Here is a 26,135-nt window from a genome sequence, read left to right as displayed (position 1 = left end):
CAAAATGTATCTTGACAGCCCAGTTGAACCAATTTCTTAAGCAACCGAGGACCTAAGACACAAAGGATATTTTTCTGGCTATTGTCTCAGTCTGCAGGCTTGGGTCATACAGTAGCTCTGTGTCACATCTTAGCTGTGAGCCATAGCAATAACAACACCAACAATGAGCATGTCTTCGGCTTTTGCTCTGGGACAGATACTATGCTAAGATATATACGTAAATGGCCAGGCGTGGTGGCTCACGCCTGTAATCCCAGCACTTTGGGAGGCCGAGGTGGGTGGATCACAAGGTCAGGAGATCGAGACCATCCTGGCTAACACGGTGAAACCCTGTCTCTCCTAAAAATAAAAATAAAAAATTAGCCGGGCGTGGTGGCAAGCTCCTGTAGTCCCAGCTACTCGGGAGGCTGAGGCAGGAGAATGGCATGAACCCGGGAGGTAGAGCTTGCAGTGAGCCGAGATCGCGCCACTGCACTCCAGCCTGGGTGACAGAGCGAGACTCCGTTTCAAAAAAAAAAAGAAGTGTATGTACATTACTTTATTTGATATTCACATAAGAACAAAACATAAAACTTTATTTGAAGCACAGGTCAGGGAGTGGATAAAACAAACAACTCCTTTTAGTAGATGGCGGATAAATAGAATGCACAAGCAGGATTAACTATGAAACAGCTTTACACAGGCTGAAATTCAGGGGAGGGAAAACTTCAAGTGAAATAAAGTCTCACTGCACAGAAAGACAGTGGCAAAGCTTGGGTTGAGGGTGCTTGAATGACTGGGTTCAGATTGGATCTAACCCTTGGGTTAGGTCCTTCAACTGTGTCTAGTTGACTCTTTTAGAGCAACAAAGGAGTATGATATTTTGGTTGTTAGCGGTGACAGTGTCATTTTTGTTGTATCTGGGAATCTTGTTACAAGAATCATGAGTAAAATTAATCCGTTATGCTAAAACTCTAAAGGATTATTAGATTTTACATCTAGTTCTCATTTCTGTTAAAGATTGACACAGTAGAAAGTTCACTGGTATATTTTGCATTTTAAATAGCCTGCCAAAATGTACCGTGTGAACTGCACAAATGCTCTTAGTCTTTAGAATGCTCTGTTCAGTGGCTCAAATTGATATACTTTCTATGGTGGCACAGAACACTTACAACAACAATAAACAGGACAGAGTTTGCCTTTTCTTGGAAAGCAACATGTTGAGGGGCTGGGAAAAGATGAAAACTTCTAACAGTACATTTGGGGGTACTACTAAGTGTCAAGTTTTCTGTATTTAAGAAAAAGAAAACAAAACACAGAGTTCTTTAAATTGGTTCGCACACTTGGCATTTGGTGCAGTTCCTCTTGTTTGCCCCTATATGATTGCCTTGTTTTCCCACAGATTCCATTTTTCTCTTCACACCGTTGAGCTTTGCTACCCAACTTCCTCACTTCACATTGGAGAAGAGCTTCCCGTGGTTGTGATGGGGCCTTTAATGCTGAATGCAGTCCTGCTTCTTTTGGTTTTGATCAGATGGGGCTGTCAGCTACTGTTTGCCTCCCGTCCTGATGTCTTGTCAAAGTTAATCATTACCATGGGACTATGGACAATTCTGGACCCATTGGCAGTGTTTATAGTGGATACTCTCCTGGGGGTAAGTCAAATGAAATAATCAGGATATGAGTCCTTGACATAGAATTTAGCTTTAGTGGATGAATCATTTGACATGGGAAGTTTCAATCATAATGAACAATCAGTATGCATCTTAAATCGAAGTTAAGTTTCTTCTGACAAAAAAGTCATGGATGTCTAATATAATCAATTTAAGTGTAATTTTAACTGTCATAGATAAACACTTGAAAAATATGCCAGAAGTCATGTTGAAGATCAAATCCTAGCTAGCAGTCACATTTTTAACGTTATTACAAAGAAACTTTATTTTGTTATATTCTTTTGGTAACTTCTTTTAGGTAACTTTTTTAATATTAAGGATTTTCATAGGCAAATTTTGCAAAAAGGTAACTGTGCAGTAGTTCCTTTAATTGGTTAGGTTACTTATTGACTATGATGTAATACTCTTCTGCAAGAAATACAGTCAAGAATGAAAGCTTTTTAAACATTTCTAAGTAATAAATGTATTTTAAAAATTACCACATAGGCATTTATTTAGACTTTTTAAATGATATTGAAGTGACATGGTGCATTTTCACCTTAAAATATATATTTCTAGGATTTCATAATTATGAATGATGTATTAAGATACATAATGACATGTAAATAATGGCAATAACGATTCTAATATTTGAAGAGTGCTCTTGTATTTTTCAAGCATCTTCACACAATGTCTTTGATTACGTATTTATGACAATCCTGTAAGTTGATGGGGTAAGTATTCTTCTCACTTTACAGCTGGGAGAAACCAGATACAGAATTACATGACTTATCTGAGGCCATATAGCCAGTTCACACTGCACCCAGGACTAGGACCCAGATTTCTGAATTCTGAGGATGATGTTTCTTCCATCATGTTAAAATCTCCACTTCAAGCTTTCAGGGAATATATTGCTTTGTGAAATCAAATGAATGCTATCCCTGATGACAATTTTTTGATTACCCCAAAATATTTAATTTACCAATGAATTTGGGGGCTATAATTTGAGGCAAAAATGATGTGGCTCTTAGTGTAAATTTATTACCATATCCAAATCTCTCGTTGCTTTGAATTCGCAAGGCGTGGGATTTCCTAGAGAATGTTACTAAAGCATACTGATTCTCAAACCTTATATTGTATCAGAATCTATTATAGGCTATGGTAAAAACAGATTGCTGGGCCCCATCCCCAGAGTTCTTCCTCTGGTGGGTCTGAAGTAGAGCTCAAGAATTTGCATTTCTAACAAATTTACAGATGACAGTGATGTTGTTGGTCAGGGACCACAGTTTGAGAACCACTCACATTATAGCTGCATAGGAAAGCTCTTATGAGCCGACTAAGAAGATCTAGGAATAGCAACATAGGTTGGAAGAGGCAAGCTCCTGCATAGGGAGGGCTCAATGGGGCATCCGTTCCTAGGCAAGGCTAGGCAGGCTCAATGGGGGATCCTTTCCTATCCTGCCTATTAGCCATGGCCCCTGACCTGCAATTTAGCAACTTTATCCAAGCTCCACTGAAATTACCAAATGCTTTAGATTAAATCATCAAAGCAAAATTAAAAATACTGGCAAACAGTGGAATAATTCAAGCCAAGAAACACTTTACCTTGGAGTCATCACATTTGTAAGCAATTTCAACAGGCAAAAGAAGAGACATCTGAATTTTAACTAAATTTCTATACTGTATACCTGGCCATAAAATATCACTCCAAACAAGAGAGCAGAGCAGATAGATACTATAAATTAATCAATATGATCAAATATTTACTTATAAAATTATCTTTATGAAATAATATTCCACATTTGGATATTTTTCCTTTTAACAAGAAAAAGGAAAGTTTCACAACTGGAATGTGTGTGTTTGGGTTATATTCACTGTACCAAGCAAATCATAGAGATGGGTGTTTTGATGGTCTCTACTTGTTAACTGTGTTTAAAATTGATTCTTTTTTCAATAACATGCCTTTAGAACATTTGCATCCATGAAGATATCTCCCACCTTGGGTGCTATAGTAGACAGCTAAGGTCAGAAGAGCCTGTCACCATTTTTCACTCTCTCAGGCCATAGTATGCTATAGCAGGGTTTCTCAAACTAATGTGCTTTCAAGTTCCCAGGGGATCTTATTAAAATGCACATTCCTGTTCTCACTTATATGTGGGAGCTAAATAATGAGTACAAATGAACACAGAGAGTAGAATAATAGGCATCAGAGACTTAAAAAGGTGGGAGGATGGAGGATGGAAGGGGCGTGAGGGATGAGAAATTGGCATGAGGGATGAGAAATTACCTAATGGATGCAGTGTACACTAGTTGGGTGACGGTTACATGAAAAGTCCCAGATTTCACCACTACACAACATATTCATGTAACAAATCTGCACTTATAGTCTCTAAATCTATAAAAATAAAAATATATTTAAAAATGCACTTTCTGAGTTAGCAGGTACCGCCTAGGATTCTTCATTTCTGATAGACTCCTAGACGGTGCCAATGATGCTAGTTCCATGGACCACACTGTGAGTAACAAGGTGCTACACACTTTGCTGAGAAGGCCTTTCCTTTCATTTTCCTGCTTGCCAGGCTGGGCTTTCGCTCACTGAGGATAGCTGGGCTGCTCTTCATAAGACTGGAGTTCTTGAAGATTTAAGTGAACTAATGTCTTTGTAGATTTCATGTGAGAATTCTGACTGCTTATTCCTGAGTGGAAATGGCCTCTGCCAGAAATGCCCAGAACCTGCCAACAAGTGTGATTGTTGACTCTAACCATGTAGACCATTTAACATTATTAAAATGAACTAAACCAGTGCACCTGAAGCCCACTGGTGTATCTAGTTTCTAGTCCCACTGTTAGGGATTAGTGAAAGAATCATGTGCCGAGGAAAGCTCCTCAGTACTTGAAGGGCAGACCACTGTGTGAAGCCTCCATGCCTTGTAGCACCTTGACAACATGGCAGAAGAGGGAGCCTTTTGAGTTAGAAGTGGCTGTGTTTCCTACCCCATCTCTAAATTTTTTTCACCCTGCCGATTAGCACCCTGCTGATTCTCAGTGAACTGAGCTGCAGCCAGCTGGATAACATCTACGTTCCTACCTCTCATTCTCCAGGATAATAAGGTGACTGTGGCATCGAGGATTGATGAGCAGGAGATGCAGAGAGAAATGCTGTCTGCATTCTGAGTGGACCACCTTGCAATTTCTCCCAGAGGCCTGATGTGCATATTGAGTAGACAGGGTGCTGGGGCTGAGCCTACAGCCACATCACATGTGAAGACATTTGGGGAGGATGAACAGCTGTCCCTTTGGTCCTCTGAGATCTCCTTAGAAGGATGTCTGCAGCTCTCTTGGAAGGACTTTTCTTGTTTCAGTTAGTTCCCTCAGGCAGATAAATAGACCAGTCCACTGTATCCAAGGCAGCTGACAAAATGAGCAGAACTTAATTTACTCTGGACCTCTGATGTAATCTATAGGAAAGTAACCTCCAGCATGGCCATCTCAGAACCAGTTCAGAGGTCTGCAACCTGATAAAGGCTGACTTGGGTTCCAGTAGATGTGTAGAGCACCCTTCTTTCTCTCCACTTGAAAAAAAAGGCTAAATTGTTTTCCAAATGTGCACAAGTTATTGGGCAGTTTGAATCCATCATGTTTTATTGCAGATGATATCTAATTTTGCTATCTTTTAAAAACCTCTAAAGCTGTCTCTAATCCACAGATAGACAGCATTAGAACCCTCTGGGAACCTGTAAAGGAACCTGTAAAAATGCACTTGGACATGGCCACCTTTTGATTTGAAACATACTAACATATTCTCCAGGTGACTTGACAGCATACTGAAGTTTCAGAAGTATTGATTTAAATCTATGGTTCTCAAAGTGTGGTCCCTGGACCAACAGCATTAACATCACCTGAGAACTTAATAGAAATGCAGAATCTTAGGCCCTGCACCAAATTTACTGAGCTAGAAACGTTGGGAAGTGGCCCATCAATATGTATATTAACAAACCTTCCAGGTGATTCTGATGTTCATTAATTCTTGAAAACTACTCTTCCACATGGGGTTGCAGTTATCATGGGTTGAATGTCACTCAGGAGTCTCAGGTTGCCTGAGATCATACCTCCAGATCCTTCAGCACTTCTTTTTAGCAGACAAAGCTGAGTATCTTCTGGGTTTGATCCAGGTCACCCAGCTCAGAGAGATGCTGCCTAATTTTACTGATATTTTCTGTCCTGAATTCATTTCATTTATGGAGATCTAAAAGGAGATGTGGCAGATGAATTGGTTTGAGGCTGAAGTGCTGAATGGCTGTTGATGTTGCTAGTAATTCTTTCCTAGTCCTTCAGTTTGTTGGCTCAGGGGTTGGCAACGCATTGATGATACTATGCTCAACAATTTCATTAAGTGGATAAATTATTTCTCTGCCTGAGCCCTAATCTGGATAAAAAGTAGAGGAAAGATTTGCTACTGAATGTTTTAGTCCATCAGCACATATTTATTGACTATATACTCTTTACATAGGATTTTAAAAGATGCAGAATAAATATGGCATAATTTCTGCCCTCAATATAAATAGTGAGATAAGAATAAAACATGTAAGCAAAGATGAAAGGTAGAATGCAAACACTGTCATTCAGCAAATGATTCTTGAGACTCCACAACTTATTCCCTTTTGTGCTGCTATAATAAAATACCTGAGACTGGTTAATTTATAATGAACAGGAATTATTGGCTCATGGTTATGGAGTCTGAGAAGTCTGAGATTGAGGAACTGACATCCAGCAAGTGTTGGAGGCCGCACAAATATTTCTTATGATTAGGCGTAATTGAAGCCGGTCAGTAACAATATGAACCTGTGATCAATTAAGCAGCTGACCAATCGCTACCTCCTCCTCCTTGCTCTTGTTATCCAATAAATACAAAGGGTTGTAGAAGCTCGGGGCTGTCTTTGCTCACTAGAAGCAGGGAGCTCTCTTCTTCTTCCCCATGCTAGCCTTTCCTTAAAATAGTTTCTTTTGTTTTTTGTTATCATTTCTATGTTTGTCCCTTCGTTCAGTCTTGTAATGACAGTCTCAAGCAGTAACAATAGCAACTGCCGTAATGACGGTCTCAAGTAGTAACCATGGCAGTCAGCCACATGCAAGGGCCTTCTTGCTGTGTCATCCCGTGGCAGCAGAGCAAAGAGAGGATGAGAGATGGTAAGAATTCAAACTTGCAGCCTCAAGCCCTTTTATAATTGGCATTAATCCATTCATGAGGGTGGACCCTTCATGACCTAAACACCTCCCGTTAGGCTCTACCTCCAAACACGGTTGCACTGGGATTACGCTTCCAACACATGCTTTAGGGAGACCCATTCAAACCACAAACACTCCATTAGAAGCGACCATGGAGTAGCAGAAAGACCACAAGGGTGGAGTCAGAGAGAGTTGGGCTCTGGTTCCAGCTCCGCTATTTGTCACCTATATGATGTTGGATAGGCCAGTTTACCTCTTTGGTCTTCAATGACCTCATATGCATCATGAGAAAGTAGTAATACCTACAAATACAAAATACCTACCTTACTCTTTTTATAGTGTTGTTAGGAAGATCAAATAAGAGACTAACTGGGAATAAACCTTGAAACATACATATAATTATATATATAATATATATATTTAACATAAAAGGAATAAAGATGAGAGTATTAGAATGAAATGATGATGCTGTGCTCTGTGAATGACACAAGATGTAACAGCCATTGCCCCAATGGTCCAGGCTAGAACTTACAATCTAGTTGGAGAATCAAAATACACACACACACACACACACACACACACACACACAGATGTAGTATGGGCAGTGTGTGATGAATGCCATTTGGGAGGCACCTGGCTCATTCTCTTATATCCTTAGGTCTTTTCTTAGAGGCCATCTTTTTAGTGACACCTATTCTGACAGCAATATTTAGTGATATACTTCTATCCTTCCTATACCTCTTCTGGTTTATATTTTTCTTTATAATACCATCTTATGATGTATCATATTCAGTAAACTACTTATTTTAATCTTGCATATGTGCTTACTATCATTCACCTACCCCCTTCTCACCTAAATGTAAGCTCCAAGAGGGTAGAGATTTTGTCTAATTGTATTCACTCTTTTATCTTCAGTTCCTAGTGACACATAAGGGGCATTCAATACATGTGGGTCAAAGAAAATAATTAGAATATATTGGTTAGATTATGTGATTGTCATCAAATATATATATATAATTTTTTTGTTCATTAATGAATCTCAAGTCTATTTCATTACCTTTAAGGAACAGCAGAAAGGTACGATGTGGAATAGGAGAGACGCATGATGACTTTTACAATCTACTGCCAAAAGTCCTGGCAGCAGACACACAATTTTGCAAGGTCAACTGGTTAACAAGTACAGAGTACAGAAATAAAAGTTTTGAGATGGTGCTCAAAGAAGCAGTAGTTGAGAATTGGAACATCTCAATTCTACTCACTGCCCAATCACTAAAGTATATTTTGGTAGAGGGAAAATACAAATGAATCTGCTTAGGCTTCTGTTTTCATCTACATGTAAGTGATTTGGATAAGCCTTTTTAAAAAGTGCCTTTTCAACCTATATTTATCATCAGTTTAATCATCGGTTTAAAGACTAAAGACATTCTTCCTTCTCTGTTGCATTGAAGAAAAGATACCTTACTTAACATTTATACTGCATATTACTTCCACTTGATATCAAGAGACTTATAATTAAAGAACATCCATATTTTATAAAACTCAAAGGTCAAAGATGTCATATGATGATACTGTAGGTCTTTACAAATGTATATACTTTTAAAAACCCCATCGTATTGCTTTTTTTATTTCTAATCCAATGTAGAATATGTCTTTCCTTGTCTAAAATAAGGACTTATTGTTAAATTAACCTAATGTAAACTTGGTTTTCAAACTCACATTAAGTAGCCTGATAACTTTTTTATAAGTTTCTAAAATAAGCCATCTCTTTTATGCATAGCACAAATTAAATTCCTATCAAATCTGCTTCAGAAAGAAAGGACTCTTTTCACCATCATATTTAATTTCTTCATGTCTTGTGCTCATTAAATTCAGAAGTTAATAGTACATAAATAAAACATGGCTTTTACTTTATGAATTGCATGTCGAGTGTGTGCATGTAAAGGCTTAGAGGGAAGATGAGAAAAACCTGGTAAAGTAGCATGCAAAACCCAGCCTTTTTTCTTTTCCTTTGTGCACCTGAAAAGCTGGCAATCTTCAGTACCTAGAAGATTTAATTCTAAAAAAAATTATAGGGTCACATAGTCTTTGTATCTTTACCTTCACCTAACTTGGTGATCAGTGTTCCCATTCTGAGTTTTTCAAATCTGAATTTGCTTTTGTCAGCGGCTTACAGATAATGAGGAGACTCCTGTGGCGGATGCCGCGAAGCTCTACTGGATGTTTGTAAGAACCATGCAGCCAGGCATTCTTGGCGTGGTGATCACAGTGCTGCTTTACATCCTCCTGTTCGTCATTTCTTCTTTGATTTTATATTTATATTGTCTTAGGTAAGGTGCTTCAATCACTTTGTTCTTCAGTGTGTTCAGCCTCCAGTCTTCTTATTACACATTTAGGCTGTGAGGACATGGTTAAAGGAGAAGTTAGAACCATCTCTGCATTGCTAAGGTAAACATTTATTTGGTTACCTGTAACCCTTGTCCTGAAGACCAGCCAGGAAATTATTTGACTTTAGGAAAATATTTTCCCCATTATAGAGAGAGCTAATTTTGCTGTGAATTATTAACTTGCTTCTCCAACCCAGAGACCAGTAGCAAACAAAGAGTAATCTCTTGATATCTAATGACATTCTGAGAAATTTCCTGAAAAGTTTGTCTTAAATCCTCTTTTTCTTTTCATTCCAACCTGCTTCTTCCAACACTTTCCACCTCTGTTAAAGTCACCAACAGAAAAATTATTCTTCAGCTTTGATCCTGAATATCATGGATTTGGCTTGCCAGGTCATCAATTTAGCAAACAGTGTATGTTTATGATGAAAGAAAAGAGAAGGAGTAAATACAAGGTAGTATAAAAGTACTAGGAGGATGTTTTATTCTGTTGATTATTTCCTTTGCTGTGCAGAAGCTTTTTAGTTTGATGTAGTCCCACTTGTCTATTTTCACTTTTACTTTCTGTACTTTCGGTGTCTTATCCATGAAATCATTGCCAAGATCAATGTCATGAAGATTTTCCCCTATGTTTTCTTCTAGGAATTTTACAGTTTCAGATCTTTTGTTTAGGTATTTAATCCATTTTGAGTTGATTTTTGTATTAACAAATGGTGTAAGATAAAGTTCTATTCTCATTCTTTTGCATGTGAATATTCAGTTTTCCCAGTGCCATTTGTAGAAGAGACTGTCCTTTCCCCATTGTGTTTTCTTGGCATCCTTGTTGAAGATCACTTCACTGTATATGTGTAGATTTGTTTCTGGGCTCTCTAGTCTGTAACATTGGTCTATATCTGTCTTTATGCCAGTACCATTCTGTTTTAATTACTGCAGCATTGCAGTATATTCTAGCAATTCCACTTCCGGGTATTTACCCAAAAGAACTGAAATCAGAACTTCAAGGAGACTTTAGCATTCTGTGTTCATTGCAGCACTGTTCACAATAGGCAAGACATGGAAACAGCCTAAATATCCATCAGTTGATGAATATATTATGTGGTACATACATCCAATGGAATATTATCATAAAAAAGAAAGAAGTCCTGTGATATGTAACAATGTGAATACATGTGTATAAACCTTGAGGACATTATGCTAAGTGAAATAAGCCAGTCACATAGTGTCAAATACTGCATGATTCCACGTATATGAAGTATCTAAATAAGTCAGACTCATAGAAGCAGAAAGTAGAATGATGATTTCCAGGGGATGAGGAGAAGGGTAAATATGGAGTTGCCATTCAAAGGGTAAAAATTTTGATTACAAATGATGATTAAGTTCCAGAGATCTGCAGTACAACATTGGATGTATAGTTAACAGTATCGTATTGTGCACTTAATATTTTGTTAAGAGAGTAGATCTCATGTTAAGTGTTCTCACCACCATTTTTAGCAAAGTGCCAGAAAGAGATCAACACAGGGATCTCTAGGAGCATTGAGAAAAGGAAACAACACAGCTCTGGTGGAGGATGTGGGCAATAGGTGAAGATTTCAGTGGAAATATGATACTTAAGTAATCATTGAAGGCTTAATATCATTTAGCTAGATAAAAAACAGAGGGAAACAGGTTTGCAGGCAATGGGAAGATATATAAAACCATATGGTCCTTCAAAAGTGTGATGTATTTGGCAAATCAAATGTATTTTGACATGGCTGGTGTGCAGGATATGGGGAGATGGCGGTTAGCGGAGTTAAAGTTGGAAATGTATTCAAGGACCAGATGATAAAAGACTTGACATCATGCTATGGAGTTTGACTTTGTTCTAATGGTAAAGTGAAAACATTAAAGGATTTAACATTAACATTTAACTTTAGGAAAATCACTCTGATAGTAGAAGAAAAGGTGGGTTTAACAGTGCCCGGGTTGGAAGTAGGAAAATCTAATTAGAAAGCCATTTGATAATCTAGGCAAGGAGTGTCAAAAATTTTAAAGAGAATATCACTAAACATGGGAAGCATATATTTAAGAAATAGTTTTCTGCATATGGCTAGCCAGTTTTCCCAGCACCATTTATTGAATAGGAGATCCTTTCCCCATTGCTTATTTTTGTCAGGTTTGTTGAAGATCAGATGGCTGTAGATGTGTGGTGTTATTTCTGAAGTCTCTGTTCTGTTCCATTGGTCTATATGTCTGTTTTGGTACCAGTACCATGCTGCTTTGATTACTGTAGCCTTGTAATATAGTTTCAAGTCAGGTAGCATGATGCCTTCAGCTTTGCTCTTTTTGCTTAGAATTGTCTTGGCTATATGGGGTCTTCTTTGATTCCATATGAAATTTAAAGTCGTTTTTTTCTAATTCTGTGAAGAATGTAAATGGTAGTTTGATGGGAATAGCATTAAATCTATACGTTACTTTGAGCAGTATGGGCATTTCCATGATATTGATTCTTTCTGTCCATGAGGATGGAATGTTTTTCCATTTGTTTGTGTCCTCTCTTATTTCCTTGAGCAGTGGTTTGTAGTTCCCCTTGAAGAGGTCCTTCACATCCCTTGTTAGCAGTATTCCTAGGTATTTTATTCTCTTTCTAGCAATTGTGAATGGGATTTTGTTATGATTTGGCTCTCTGCTTGTCTATTGTTGCTGTAAAGGAATGCTTGTGATTTTTGCACATTGTTTTCATATCCTGAGACTTTGCTGAAGCTGGTTATCAGTTTAAGTTTTTGGGTTAAGACAATGGGGCTTTCTAAATACAAAGTCATGTCATCTGCAAACAGAGACAATTTGACTTCCCCTTTTCCTATTTGAATACCCTTTATTTCTTTCTCTTGCCTGATTGCCCTGGCCAGAACTTCCAATACTATGTTGAATAGGAGTGGTGAGAGAGGGCATCCTTGTCTTGTACTGGTTTTCAAAGGGAATGCTTCCAGCTTTTGCCCATTCAATATGATATTGGCTGTGGGTTTGTCATAAATAGCTCTTATTATTTTGAGATATGTTCCATCAATACCTAGTTTATTGAGAGTTTTTAACATGAAGGCATGTTGAATTTTATCAAAGGCATTTTCTGCATCTATTGAGATAATCATGTGATTTTTGTCTTTGGTTCTGTTTATGGATTATGTTTATTGATTTGCATATGTTGAACCAGCCTCCCATCCCAGGGATGAAGCTGATTGATTATAGTGGATAAGTTTTTTGATGCGCTGCCAGATTCAGTTTGCCACTATTTTACTGAGGATTTTTGCATCAATGTTCATCAGGGATATTGGCCTGAAGTTTTCTTTTTTTTTGTTGTGTGTCTTCCCGGTTATGGTATTAGGATGATGCTAGTTCATAAAATGAGTTAGGGAGGAGTCCCTCCTTTTCAATTGTTTGGAATATTTTCAGAAGGAATGGTACCAGCTCCTCTTTGTATTTCAGCTAGGATTCAGCTGTGAATCTGTCTGGTCCTGGGCTTTTTTTTGGTTGGTAGGCTACTAATTACTGCCTCAATTTCAGAACTTGTTTTTGATCTATTTTGGGATTCAACTTCTTCCTTACACCTTATACAAAAATTAACTCAAGATGGATTAAAGACTTAAATGTAAAAGCCAAAACCATAAAAACCCTAGAAGAAAACCTAGGCGATACAATTCAGGACATAGGCATGGGCAAAGACTTCATGACAAAAATGCCAAAAGCAATTGCAACAAAATCCAAAATTGACAAATGGGATCTAATTAAACTAAAGAGCTTCTGCATAGCGAAAGAAACTATCATTAGAGTGAACAGGCAACCTACAGAATGTGAGAAAAATTTTGCAGTTTACCCCTCTGACAAAGGTCTAATATCCAGAATCTACAAGGAACTTAAGCAAATTTACAAGAAAAAAACAAACAACCCCATTAGAAAGTGGGCAAAGGATATGAAAAGACAATTTTCAAAAAAAGACATACATGTGGCCAACAAACACATAAAAAATAGCTCAACATCACTGATCATCAGAGAAATGCAAATCAAAACCACAATGAGATACCATCTCATGCCAGTCACAATTGTTATTATTAAAAAGTCAAGAAACAATAGTTGCTGGCAAGGCTGTGGAGGAATAGGAATACTTTTATGCTGTTGGTGGGAAAGTAAATTAGTTCAACCATTGTGGAAGACAGTGTGGTTATTCCTCAATGATCTAGAACCAGAAATACCATTTGACCCAGCAATCCCATTAGTGGGTATATATCCCCCAAAATATAAATCATTCCACTATAAAGACACATGAACATGTATGTTTATTGCAGCACTATTTACAATAGCAAAGACATGGAACCAACCAAATGCCCATCAGTGATAGACTGGATGAAGAAAGTGTGGTACATATGCACCATGGAATACTCTGCAGCCATAAAAAGGAATGAGATCATGTCCTTTTCAGGGACATGGATGAAGCTGGAAGCCATCATCCTCAGCAAACTAACACAGGAACAGAAAACCAAACACTGCATGTTCTCACTCATAAGTGGGAGTTGAACACTGAGAACACATGGACACAGGGAGGGGAACAACACACACCAGGGCCTGTTGGGGGGTTGGGGGAGAGGGAAGGAAACTTAGAGGACAGGTCAATAGGTGCAGCAAACCACCGTGGCACACTTATACCTTAGTAACAAACCTGCATGTTCTGCACATGTTTCCCATATTTTTTAGAAGAAATAAAGAAAAACAAAAAAAAATAATTAATGAGCAGAACATAACTTGTGGGCTGATTGGAAGTTGAAGGTAAAGGACAGGATGGTAATTAGTATAGTCTCAAGATTTGGAGTTGAGCAGGTGAGGAATGGCTGTAGAATCCTCAGAGGCATGGATTAGATTGAAAATAAACAATTACAGAAGATGGATAATAAGTTAACTCACTTTTCTTTCATGTTGAGCTGTCTTTGACATTGCCAAGGGAAAATATGTTACGAGAAGTTGGATAAGTAAGTGCAGAGCTCGGGGAAATCAATATAGACGATAGATGTATATGGATGAAACCTTAAGCTTCATTGCCATTTGGTAGAGACTAAATTGCAGTGGGCTAACTGAGCCAAGGATGTGGATGTAGAGTTGGTACTTTGTGACTTTTTAAAAATACAGTTATGCTATAAATAGAAAGTGGTTAGAAAAATGTATTTCAAAAATGATTTTTAAATATGGGCGTGGTTTGAACATATGTCTATGCAGAGATGAAAATTTACGGAAATATTGTAAATAGTTAAGCAAGGGAGTATATTTGAGGGAAGTCTCTGAAGACATGAGGTAGAACTCAGATGGAGACAAACCTCAGATTTTGGAAAAAGATTTTGTCTCTTGATGTGATAAGGAAAAAAGGTAAGGGTGAACGCAGCTGCTTGGAGGTTTGTGGCTGGGTACCGAGGGAGTACACATATGATAGTCATTATTTTTTATGAAATGTGAGGTGAACTCACTCCTCAAGTCTTCCTTCAGTAGACTGATCATTCTCTGATGCGGCCCTTAGGTCACTAACATAGCTGTTGTAAAATTGCCTAATTCTCCGGGGGATGTGTGTTGTTTAGGCACAGGCTTGGTTTATATTTTGACATGTCATAAGCACTGTATGTCATCTTTCCAGAGCACTTACTGTCTTAGGGAAGGGCAGAAAGTCTTCTCTGATCACTCAGTTTTCATTTGACCACAAACTTGTCATGTGGCCCTAGGCAAAGATGTTCATTTGCTAGATTTTAGGCGTTTGTGTGTGTGTGTAACATGATGAAAATAACATGTATGTGTAGATTTTTATAACAGGATCTACATGAATAATAATTACTCTATAATTTAAAATGACCAGAGAAGTTAAAAAAAATAAAATAGCATGACATGTAGTTTAGACTTTTCTGAGATTAAAAATATTATCAGATAATGTTTTGTATCATTTATTCCCACATCAATATAACCCTTTTCACTTAAAACAAAATGAATGTTTACAGTCATACTCTTCATTGTCTGAGGTCTACAACTTTATTATCTAAATTATTTGTAAAGTTAAAAAAAAAGTGAGCACAGAATTTATGCACCAAATAACTATGACTTAATGTTTTGCTACCTAAAGTAAATGGGTATTTGAATTAAAATAGAAAGATTACCCCACAGGTAATTATGGGTAGGAAGAGTGGGAAGCTCTATAATGAATGGAGAAATAATTTAGGGACAAAACAAAGATAGATGGTCTGCCTGGCCATCATAGAGAATGAACTTGGAATAATTTAGGAGAAATAAACAAATTTTGTTCACTCTCTCAACCTAGTCCTCGTTGTTTTCCATGCTTAACCTGTTCTGTCGAAACTAGGCATGCTTAGTTACCCCAAGCAGGGTTTTCTTATATTTTAGAAGCAGATGCTCTTAAGGTTCCTTCAGATGTTGGTAAAATGACAGTAATCTCCTACAGGAAAAATATCTGTTTTTTTCCATCTGAATAAATAAGTCCCTCCAGTATATCAGCTGAAAAGTCTCTGTTTACTGCTGTTTGCAAAGTGTCTTTCTCTGAAATGATGGCATGCTGGGCAGCCCAGTTCCTCTATGAAGCCAGCACGGTCCCCAGCAGATGCATCTGGTCATTGAGGTGGGGTTTTGCTTTGGCATAATAATAGTCCAAGAGACACAGAAGTCATAAGAACTCATCTTAGTGGAAAATGCCAGTGTGGATTTGTGCATGTTTGACTGATTTAGGTTAGCATCCTTAATCAATATATTAGAGCAACAACTGTAAGTCGTTCTGGACTTCTGGATTAGTGCTGTCAACACGGCAATGTTAACATGGCTAGCATGATAGGAATACAAAGGAGACCAAGTCTGTTGTGCTGGCAGTTGATAAAGGATGTGTCTACCTCTTGGCCCCAGAAGCTCCACATTATGAGGACTGGCTGTGCAGGCTCCATCTTGGTCCCTGTTAAGTTTGCTTGTTTGGATCTGATTCCTCCAAGAGCCTCAGTAATTAGATGCTAAAGGATTTCTACTAAAAAAATTCTCACTCTCCATGGTTCTGAAAGGCAAGTTGACTGGGATACCAGTTTCTCACCTCTGTGCTACATGTAATCATTTGGACTTGATTTTATAGTTTTTAAAAAGCATTAATATTTTTAGTAATTTTTCTTCTTCTACAAAGAATTTGTGATTTATGAAAAATATTGAAACTACAGAAAAAAGTCAAAGAATAAATTTAAAAACACCAATAATCTCATCTAGATAAAGCATTGGTAATTTTTTAGGAGCTTTTATTTAAACTGTTTTCCCATTTTATTTTTTTTTTACAAAGTTGGAATTATATTCTACAAAAACAACTTCATATGTTGATTTTAAACTTAATATTATACGATACATATTTTTATAATTCTTTACTAATTTTATGAACACTTATTGCATACACAATATTTTATATTGTACAAAGTATACTGTAGAAGCAATATAAAATACTTACACATTTCTTTATTGCTGGAAAATAGTTTTACATTTTTGTACATCTTATAAATAATTCTAATGAACATCCTAAGACACAGGTGCTTGTCTACATTTTAAAGTATTATTTGAATAGAATCCCAGAGACCCAGAAATACAGGTTTAGAGGGTTTGATATTTCTAAGACATTTGACAACTATTGCAAACTTGGTTTCTAGGAAAGTAGCATGGATTTATTTTTCCACAGTCGTGAATGAAGTTTTAAAATAATGTTCATGTCATGTCTTAACTTTTTAAAAATGTAATAGAAGAAATGAAATCTCATCTTTTTATAAATGTTAGTTTTTGTTTACTCATCACTAAACATTCTTACTATGTTCATTATTCATTCATATTTCCTTTTCTGTGAATTGCCTTTTATTTATTTTTTTTGTTGAGATGGAGTCTCACTTTGTCACCCAGGTTATCTCGACTCACTGCAACCTCTGCCTCCCGGGTTCAAGCGATTCTCCTGCCTCAGCCTCCCCAGTAGCTGGGATTACAGGCACCTACCACCACATCCAGCTAATTTTTGTATTTTTTTTTTTTTAGTAGAGATGCGGTTTCACCGTCTTGGTCAGGCTGGTCTCGAACTCCTGACCTCAGGTGATCCACCCACCTCGGCCTCCCAAAGTGCTGGGGTTACAGGTGTGAGACACTGCACCTGGCCTGTGAATTGCTTTTTAAGTGTCTTTTTGCCTTCTTTTCCACAGAGCATTCAAATGTTTGTCTTACTCAGTTATATGAGTTTTATACATATTAACAGTATTAACCCTTTTGCCATAATTTTAACAGATATTTTCTCTATTTTCTGCTAGCCTTTTAAATTTATGTTTTGATTTTAAAATATTTAAAAATTACATAAAGTCTCTTATAATTTTTTGACATTTAAATAACAAATTTGACAAATAATTGTTCCCCATTAAGAAATTTTATAACTATTTACTTCTATTTTTAGAAAGTTTGAATTCTTTTTATTGAACATCTGCTCATAAGCCATGTAGAAGTCATTTGATGTGGCTAGTGTCTAGATCTAAGACATTCTTTTATCTTTTATTTTCTGGTTTGTTCTGTAAGTTGGTATCATCATTAGATCTTAACTGTTTTGTTATTTTATCTTACCAGGTTTTATTTTAAATAAATTTACCACATCATTTTATGTTTCCAGTGTGATGGACAGAATAAGCTTCTCTTTTTGTTTTTCTAGATCATCTTCTACAAAATTTACCTTTCCCTAAACATTTGTAAATGACTACTATGGACATTGGCATTAGGGAAAAGCTGTGAGTCCCATCCATGACTCTCTAAGTGTTTGGTCTTGTAGCATTCCTCAGATAAAGCTTCCATTGATATCAGATAGATTCCTAAATTCTAAACCCTTTATCTAAATAGTACAAAAGATCTCCAGGCTCTTTACATTTTTCTTTAAAATATGCAGAGAACAAGAAATCACAATTTAAGTGTTAGTTAGATTTATTTAAGCTTGTTATAATCCTGGAAGCAGTACACAAATCTGAAAGACTGATAGTCAAGTTAATTAGTTTTTGAGGGTCTTTATGTCTTCTTAATCATTGACTTAATAGTTCCAAATAGTCTTATAAGTTTCAGCTGCTGTCATTTATTACTTAGGAAAATTAATTTAGATTAAAATAATTTAAAGACAGGTTTTGATGAGAATATTATGAGTATATTCATTGTCTAGGGACTATGTATGAGATAATCAAAGATTTTCTACTTTCTAAATCATTTGACTGTAGAAATTTCCACAATCTTCTTTACAATGTTCCTTGGTAAAGGCTAAATGTTATTTACCAGGTAAAGAAAAATATTCTAAAATGTATGTAATTAATATATAGCTAAGCAATTTTTATTCTCTGAAATTGTCACCTAATTAGTTCATGGGCACTCTATGCCCTGATAGGCAGAAATGAACTATGTACATACTCAATAAATATAAATATTAACTATTATTACTCATTTCTACTGGCAGTATGAAAGTAGCTAATGAGAGCTGTTCTTCAGGAATAAGTTAATGTACTTAGTGTATTTCTAACTAAACTGTAACTTAGGCCATTCTTTTTTAGTTATGATATTTGGTTCTTTCAAGGTAAACATGAATTTAGTCCAAAAATATAGAACTTTCAATTAATGTTCACAACTTCCCATATATGTGGCAAGAGGACTTCACTATTGACATTTTGAAAATAAATTCATTGTTTTCTCCTCCAAATCACTCTTCATTCAGGTTTCCTACCTTGGTAAATGCCAAAATCACTCATCTAGTTCTGAAGGAGGAAGGGAAGGGAAGTGGAGGGAAGGAAAGGGGAGGGGATGGGAGAGGAGAGAAGCTATTTTGGGGAGCTATTTTTGAAACTGCCTTTGTGAAGTTTTGACAGTAAGCTAAGTCTGACGTGGTTGACTCCATCTTGCTTCTGACCTCCAGGTTGTCCTTGGTAATTCCTGGGCATAGGTCAAGCTAATTTTGGGAGGACTTTAATTTATAGTTTAACTTTGAAGCAATGATAATACTAGTAACAGTCTCTCTTTAAAATGTATCCCCACCCTGTTTGGGGGCTGAAACTCCCTTTGTAAGACTAGTGAAAGGCCATAAGATTAGGAATATTGGATGGGCCTCACTTCTGCTAAAACATAGGCATAGTTTCCACAGTCTCTTGCTGTTCAGTAGTCAAGTGGCCAGAGATCACAAGATTTGTGACTTCCCCAATTGCTCCTGTGGAAAACATCACTATTGTAAAACATAAAGGGTTGGTTTTTTGAGGTATTCTTCAGACTGACCCCACCTGGAACTGTGACTCATGACTCAACTCGTCCCATGGCCTCACCCAGAGGTAGACTTACTGAATGGGGACCATTTTCCACACTCTATTTATTTCACCCCCAACTAGTCAGCAACACCCATTCCCTAGCCCCCTGACCACGAAAGAAAGTGTCTATAAAATCCCTAGTCTCTGAGCCTTTGGAGAGATTGATTTGATTAAGAAGTCCATCTCCTGTGTGGCCAGCCTCACATCAATTAAACTCTTTCTCTACTGCAATGTTGTGATCTCAGTGAATTGATTTTTTTCTGTGCAGTGGGCAGAAAAAAAATCCATCCAGTGATTACATTTTTACATCCTCCCTCTCCTTCACCCTCCATATCAACCAGGTCCAGATTCTGGAAATTCTCTCACTCTTTAATGTGTTCATCTAGTTCCATACATATTTGTTAACCAACTGAATAAATTAAAGAGGAATGAATGAAGAAGAATATGATTGTCCCCTTACAAATGTGAGACTACACATATAGAAAAACATTGACTTCATCACTAGAAACCTACACTAGGACTGCCTCTAGAAATGGTCAGGGGCTAGGGGCATTCTTGACTCCTTCCAGCTGTGTCCACTTTATTATTTTGTGAATTTCTTTTTCCTTTTTCTAAAGTTCTGTTTCCCTTTTTATTCTCTTTCTCTTCTTTGTTCCTCCCTTATATTTTCATTTTTCTTTATTTAGTATGACTTCAAACCAAAGCTGTTTGAATTTCAATGACTATTAAACAGAATGGTGAGCACCTAAGAGTTTCTAGAAAACAAACCAAAACTGTCTCCGTATGTCTCAATACTTTGCTATCAGACACCTCTTTTAAGTGTTCGACAATTTTGCTAAAGAATATGTGGGTTTTAACATGTAAAGACAATGAAAATGAATTTTGATGAGCATATGCTGGTTGTGCCAAAAGTTTGGCTGTTTATATCCTGTCTGTTTAGAGCTGTACCTGCATCATTCTAATGCAAATATGCCCAGAGGTAAGTAGTTTTCCAACTTGCATCATAAGCACATTGACTACTCTGTGTAAAATCCCACTGCCAATCTGACTTGCAGCTATTAGAGTTAGAAATAACCAATTATATTTGAATCTTCTTCTTCATATGTATATTTGCATTCAGAGCTAAAGTTATGGATTCCTTTTTATGACCCTTAAAATACTATGTTAGCTAAATATTCACACTTGTCCTTTTTAGCTTTACAAGAAATGTCACACACTAGGTTTCTGTAAATGACCCACATTGAGATGTGAACAAAACATAATAGCTTCTGCCACTCACAAAGCAATGAATTGCTGCAAATATAGGACACAGGGCAAAGGACTTTGTAAATTACTTTGTTTCATTGGCCATCATCAGAACCTGTAGCATAATATGTCACCTATTTCTGTAAACAACAATGCCTAAGGCTTTATGAACAGGCAGCATATAGTTTCTCTTAATTATCTTTAGAAGAAATAATTTAGAAATATAAAATTTTCAGACATATTGAATAGCTGTATTTTTGAAAGAAATCCAAATTTGCAACCATCACCATATAATGACGTATATTGCAATAGAATACTATAAAATTTTAGCTTTTTATTTAAAAACAACCCAAACCTATAAAAATTATAAGCATACAATGAACTGATATCCTTCTCCTAGAGACATTAATTGTTAAAAATTTTCCATGGTTGGTTTAATTTTTCTCCTCTGTCATCTAATATAATCCAATGTCTTTACTTTTTTTGTTTGTTTGTTTGAGATGGAGTCTCGCACTGTCACCCAGGCTAGAGTGCAATGGCGTGATCTCAGCTCACTGCAACCTCCGCCTCCAAGGTTCAAGTGATTCTCCTGCCTTAGCCTCCCGAGTAGCTGGGATTACAAGCGCCTGCCACCACACCCGGCTAATTTTTTGTATTTTTAGTAGAGATGGGGTTTCTCTATGTTGGCCAGGCTGGTCTTGAACTCCTGACCTCGTGATCTGCCCACCTCAGCCTCCCTAAGTGTTGGGATTACAAGTGTGAGCCACCACGCCTGGCCATATCTTTATTTTTATATAATTCAATTTGATATTCACACACACACACACACACACACACACACAAGATGGCAGAAAATGGGTGAAAATGTGTGTGTGCATTTCTGTGTATTATTGCTGATGCATTTGAGGATAGCAAACTTTATAACTAAATATGATCATGAAAAATTCAAACTTAATATTTTATTGAATGTTGCATATACAAAGACAATAGTCTATTGCTCTTTTATCAATGGTAACCAACACCCAATTTATTTATGAAATCGAGACTGTTTTTACATTGTTTATCATTACAGAAATTCTCCTAACATATAGATGGGCTCCTTAACTTTCTAAAGAACACCAGAAAAGTGAAATTTCCACAGATATATAAAGGGATAAAATATCTTTTGATGCAGAAGAATAAAAAAGTTCACCTTTGGATAAATGTTATATTGCTTAATATTATAAAAGAATTATAAAAAGTATAATTATCAAGTTATATATTATTAGAAGAATTACATAATTCTCAATTATGTTGAGAATTATGTTCAATTTATTTATTTTTTAAATTTTGCATATACAACCATAGATTATTTTTTCTTTGTATGAGCTTGCTTTATAGAGTTGAAAAATATGCTAAAAATTTATAAAAGTTGGTAATTTAACCTATTAACAACGCGTCATGGATCTTTTTGCTGGAAAATGCCACCCAAAATGGCATAATAATAATAATAATAAAACTAAAATGCAATTAATCTTTGTATAGCTTTCCCTATTCCAACGTGCTATTTTGTTCTCTGTCAAAACATTTGTTTACCATCCTGTAGATCCGGGTTTGGATATTTACATAATTATTCTTTCACACAGAATGAAGGAGAAATAAAGAGGAGGCAGATATTTTCTGGGCAAAAGGAACAGAAGCCAGCAGAAACAGGACTGTGATTCCTAATTAATTCAAAGTTAATTGCATTGTTGATAATCTTGCACTTAAAATCTTCATATAGAAAATGTTTATGGAGGCAAATTGACAGTAATTCAACTACATTAAATCTTACCACCATTAAAACAAAAAGATGAATGTTACTTTAAACAAACTTAGGAGAATGGTAAAGACTAGTTCTTGTTTAACAAGGCAACTAGTAAATCATTCAAACAGCCAACCTAGAATCTCAAAGTGCAATAAAAGCAGTAGTTGCATTTCAAGATGGCACCAAGCCATATGGCCTGTCTTGGACCATCAGTTAGGCTGAGTGGCAGTTTTGCTTTTATTTTCACTGTGTGATAAATGTGGAATAGCTGGGAAAAAAACACAGAGACATTATATAGCAGCTAGGGTCAAAATGTTTATTACACTATTTTGGTAAGAGTTGAGACAGGTAGTTAAATGAAGATACATGTTATATCAGTTATTTTAACTGAGTCAACATGATAGAACAAAATAAACTTTGGGCTCGGTGTAGTGGCTCACGCCTGTAATCCCAGCACTATGGGAGGCCGAGGTGGGCGGATCACAAGGTCAGGAGTTCCAAGACCAGCCTGGCCAACATGGTGAAACCCTGTCTCTACAAAAAATACAAAAATTAACTGGGCATGGTGGTGTGGGCCTGTAATCCCAGCTACTCAGGAAGCTGATGCAGGAGAATCGCTTGAACCCAGGAGGCAGAGGTTGCAGTGAGCTGAGATCGCACCATTGCACTCCAGGCTGTGCAACACAGCAAGACAGCATTTCAAAAAAAAAAAAAGAAGAAGAAAGAAAGAAAAAAGGAACGAAATAAACTTTGGAGTTATCTCTGAGCTTAAATTCTGTCTCTGTTACTTATAAACAGTGAGGCAAACTTTTTTTCATATCTTAGTATATTAATATGTAAAAAGCAAGGTTAAAATAAGGCTAGAATAATACAATGAATGTGAAATTGACTGCCATTATAATGGAAAATCAATAAATTCTAGCATTATCTAGACTAGTTAAAGCAAAATGTAATTATTGAACTAAAAATAATTCTCCACTTTGAATGTGTAGGAAGACACATAATTATGTGAAGCCTAAATATCTTGATAGTCCAATTTATATCTCAGGCCATTTTCTAAAAACTTACTTCTCAGAAGGGTCATTTATTGACACTGAGACATAAAAGATTTTGGTCTGGCCTATCAACTGTTAGTGGCACAATTTTGTGCTTCTGAAACTACTTCCTGCTATGCATGGTGAGACAAACGTACACTAAGTCACAAGATAAAGATTACTTTTCCTCAAGTTTCAATTTCACTCAAAGTTCTGAAAAAGAAAACATATCGTATTAAGCACTGGTAGATTAGGGAAAGTATACACATTTTCTCTTCTCTACCTTTAGGGGTATTCAACCGAAAAGTTTTATAAGCATTGACTTAACAAATATTTCTACTACTCATCTAAATGTTACTTAACAATATCAAATAATATTTCTTATTAAAATATAAATTTGGGGGGCAAGAGGCTGTCACTTTATTAGTATCACAAGAAAAACTGATTTTTCAAAATCAATATTGGAGTTGTTTTGATAAATGGTAAAAAATCAAATGAACATTTTATCAAGTTAGATGCTTCAGCAAATTAATCTGTTTACCATTCAGGTTGGAAGAAAACCAACTAAGAGAAACCCCTGTGCTATCTGACCTGCCCTAGTGGGGTTTCTACCACTCAGGAATGAACCCAAATTTAAATTTTCTTTAGATACATTCCTCACATTTGAACTAATTTGGATATTTATAATCCAAGTTAACAGCTAAATATTTTTACATTTTTTTCTTAGACATCAAAAAGAAGAAGCATGAGTTCAACTGTTTTGATTTTTAGATCCCACGATTAAGTAAGAACATGTGATTGTCTTTCTGTGTCTGACTCATTTCACTTAATATAATGATCTCCAGTTCCATCCATGTTGTTGCAAATGACTGGCTCTCATTATTTTTTATGGCTGAATAGTACTCCACTGTATCTATGTACCATATTTTCTTTATTCATTCATCTGTTGATGGACAAGTAGGTTGCTTCTGAATCTTCCTACTATGCACCCACAAAAAATAAAAATTTTTAAATTTTAAAAAATTTAAAATAAGCAGTAGGCTTATAGGAAATAACTGCAAAAACCTCCAGATTGCAGTTGTTAGATTATGGGATTTTGTTGAGGAAATTATTGCATAATTTCTGAAAGCTTAATCATCAAATAGTTTCTGAAAAAAGAATGAGGAATGTGTACTAAAATAGAAGATGATAAAAGACATATGAATTACTTAACACTTTGGGAGAAAAAACTAAACAAGACTTGGGGAAAATAAAAAACAGGTAACAGATGACTTTATTCTTAGGTTGCACAATGACTCTTGGATATTGGATGCATTTCAGCACATCCACAGTGAAGAAACCAAGTTCTTCATACCGTATGACTTGGAGATTTCCAATCACGAGCTAAGTTATATAGTGAAACGATCTGAGCAATGGAGAGGAATCAATGGTGAAAGAAGAAAGGTGAGTTGGTCTGAAGGAGCTTTGTTTTTTGGACTGCTCAAAAAACCCTCACTCTGCTGGTATATCAGCAAGTTGATGTTTCTTGTGTTGTTCTTGAAGTTATTTACTGTTGTTTTGGCCACCATGATACAAATCCTTACTATTGTATAACTGCCATTTGACCTGATTCTTTCTTACCTCTTCAGCCTCATGTCCTGTATCCTCATCCAACCGACCACTTCCCAGCCAGCATGCGTCTTGCCACAATATGATTAAGCTATATAAAAATATGAGCAGTTCACTACACATGCCATACTGTTTCTCGCCTCCATGCATTCCTCTCTGTTTGGAGCAATATCCTCCCAATTTCTCATGTAGTATTTGGTAAACTAATCATTCTTCCAGGCCTCAGCTTGAGTATTTTCTCTGTGGAGTCAACCCAGAGAAAGATTTTAATCAAAATCATTTGGGTCTTAAGTGAAATATTTTGGCATTTTCTTTTTGTCAAACCTGCCTGTCTTACCTGACAGCATCCAACACACAATTTGAGAACTACCTGTTCATGTGTCCCTCTTTCTTTGTAGACTTGAGATATCCTTGAGGAATAAAAGAGCGGTTTCTTCATCTTTATGACCTCAATCTCTGTCCTCAATCTTTATGCCCTTAATCTTGATCTCTAGAACGTAGCACTTGTTTACTGGCTATTTGTTCAATACATAAAGGAATGCATGCAGGAATGAATAGTTGAATAGTTGAATATATTTAGTTAGCCCACAGAATGAACTTATAACATAACTTACCTCATTTCCTACTTGATAGGAATGTAAATATTAGCTTTAAAAAATTGCATGGGCTCACTCCATGTAATCATTATGTCTTGAATTCTGTTTATTTGAGAATTCATATAATATTATAGCAGACATTTTCAAAACCCTAACTTGAAGCAAAACAAATTTCATGTTATTATATATTTGTTATGGTTACTTCTTCTTCAGAAATCTTTGACTAACAGCATAATTTGTAAAATACCAAAATTGTTGAAATTATCCTAAAAATTAAGCAAAGAGCACTTCCTC

The 26,135-nt window shown here is 36.3% G+C and overlaps 1 protein-coding gene across 1 annotated transcript in view; it reads left to right on the top strand.

Annotated features, from left to right (window-relative positions):
* The window catches only part of LOC101131940 (uncharacterized), a 167,225-nt gene extending 141,894 nt beyond the window's left edge, over positions 1 to 25,331 (top strand). The window contains 4 exon segments of the mRNA XM_063707283.1: positions 1,382 to 1,634; positions 9,021 to 9,184; positions 24,921 to 25,080; positions 25,266 to 25,331. Of these exon segments, the coding sequence (XP_063563353.1) occupies positions 1,382 to 1,634; positions 9,021 to 9,184; positions 24,921 to 25,080; positions 25,266 to 25,331 (643 nt within the window).
* The last annotated feature ends 804 nt before the right edge of the window (positions 25,332 to 26,135 follow it).

Source organism: Gorilla gorilla, chromosome 5 (assembly GCF_029281585.2).
Source record: "Gorilla gorilla gorilla isolate KB3781 chromosome 5, NHGRI_mGorGor1-v2.1_pri, whole genome shotgun sequence".
Taxonomy (NCBI): domain Eukaryota; kingdom Metazoa; phylum Chordata; class Mammalia; order Primates; family Hominidae; genus Gorilla; species Gorilla gorilla.
This window is presented reverse-complemented; position numbering and strand designations above follow the sequence as displayed.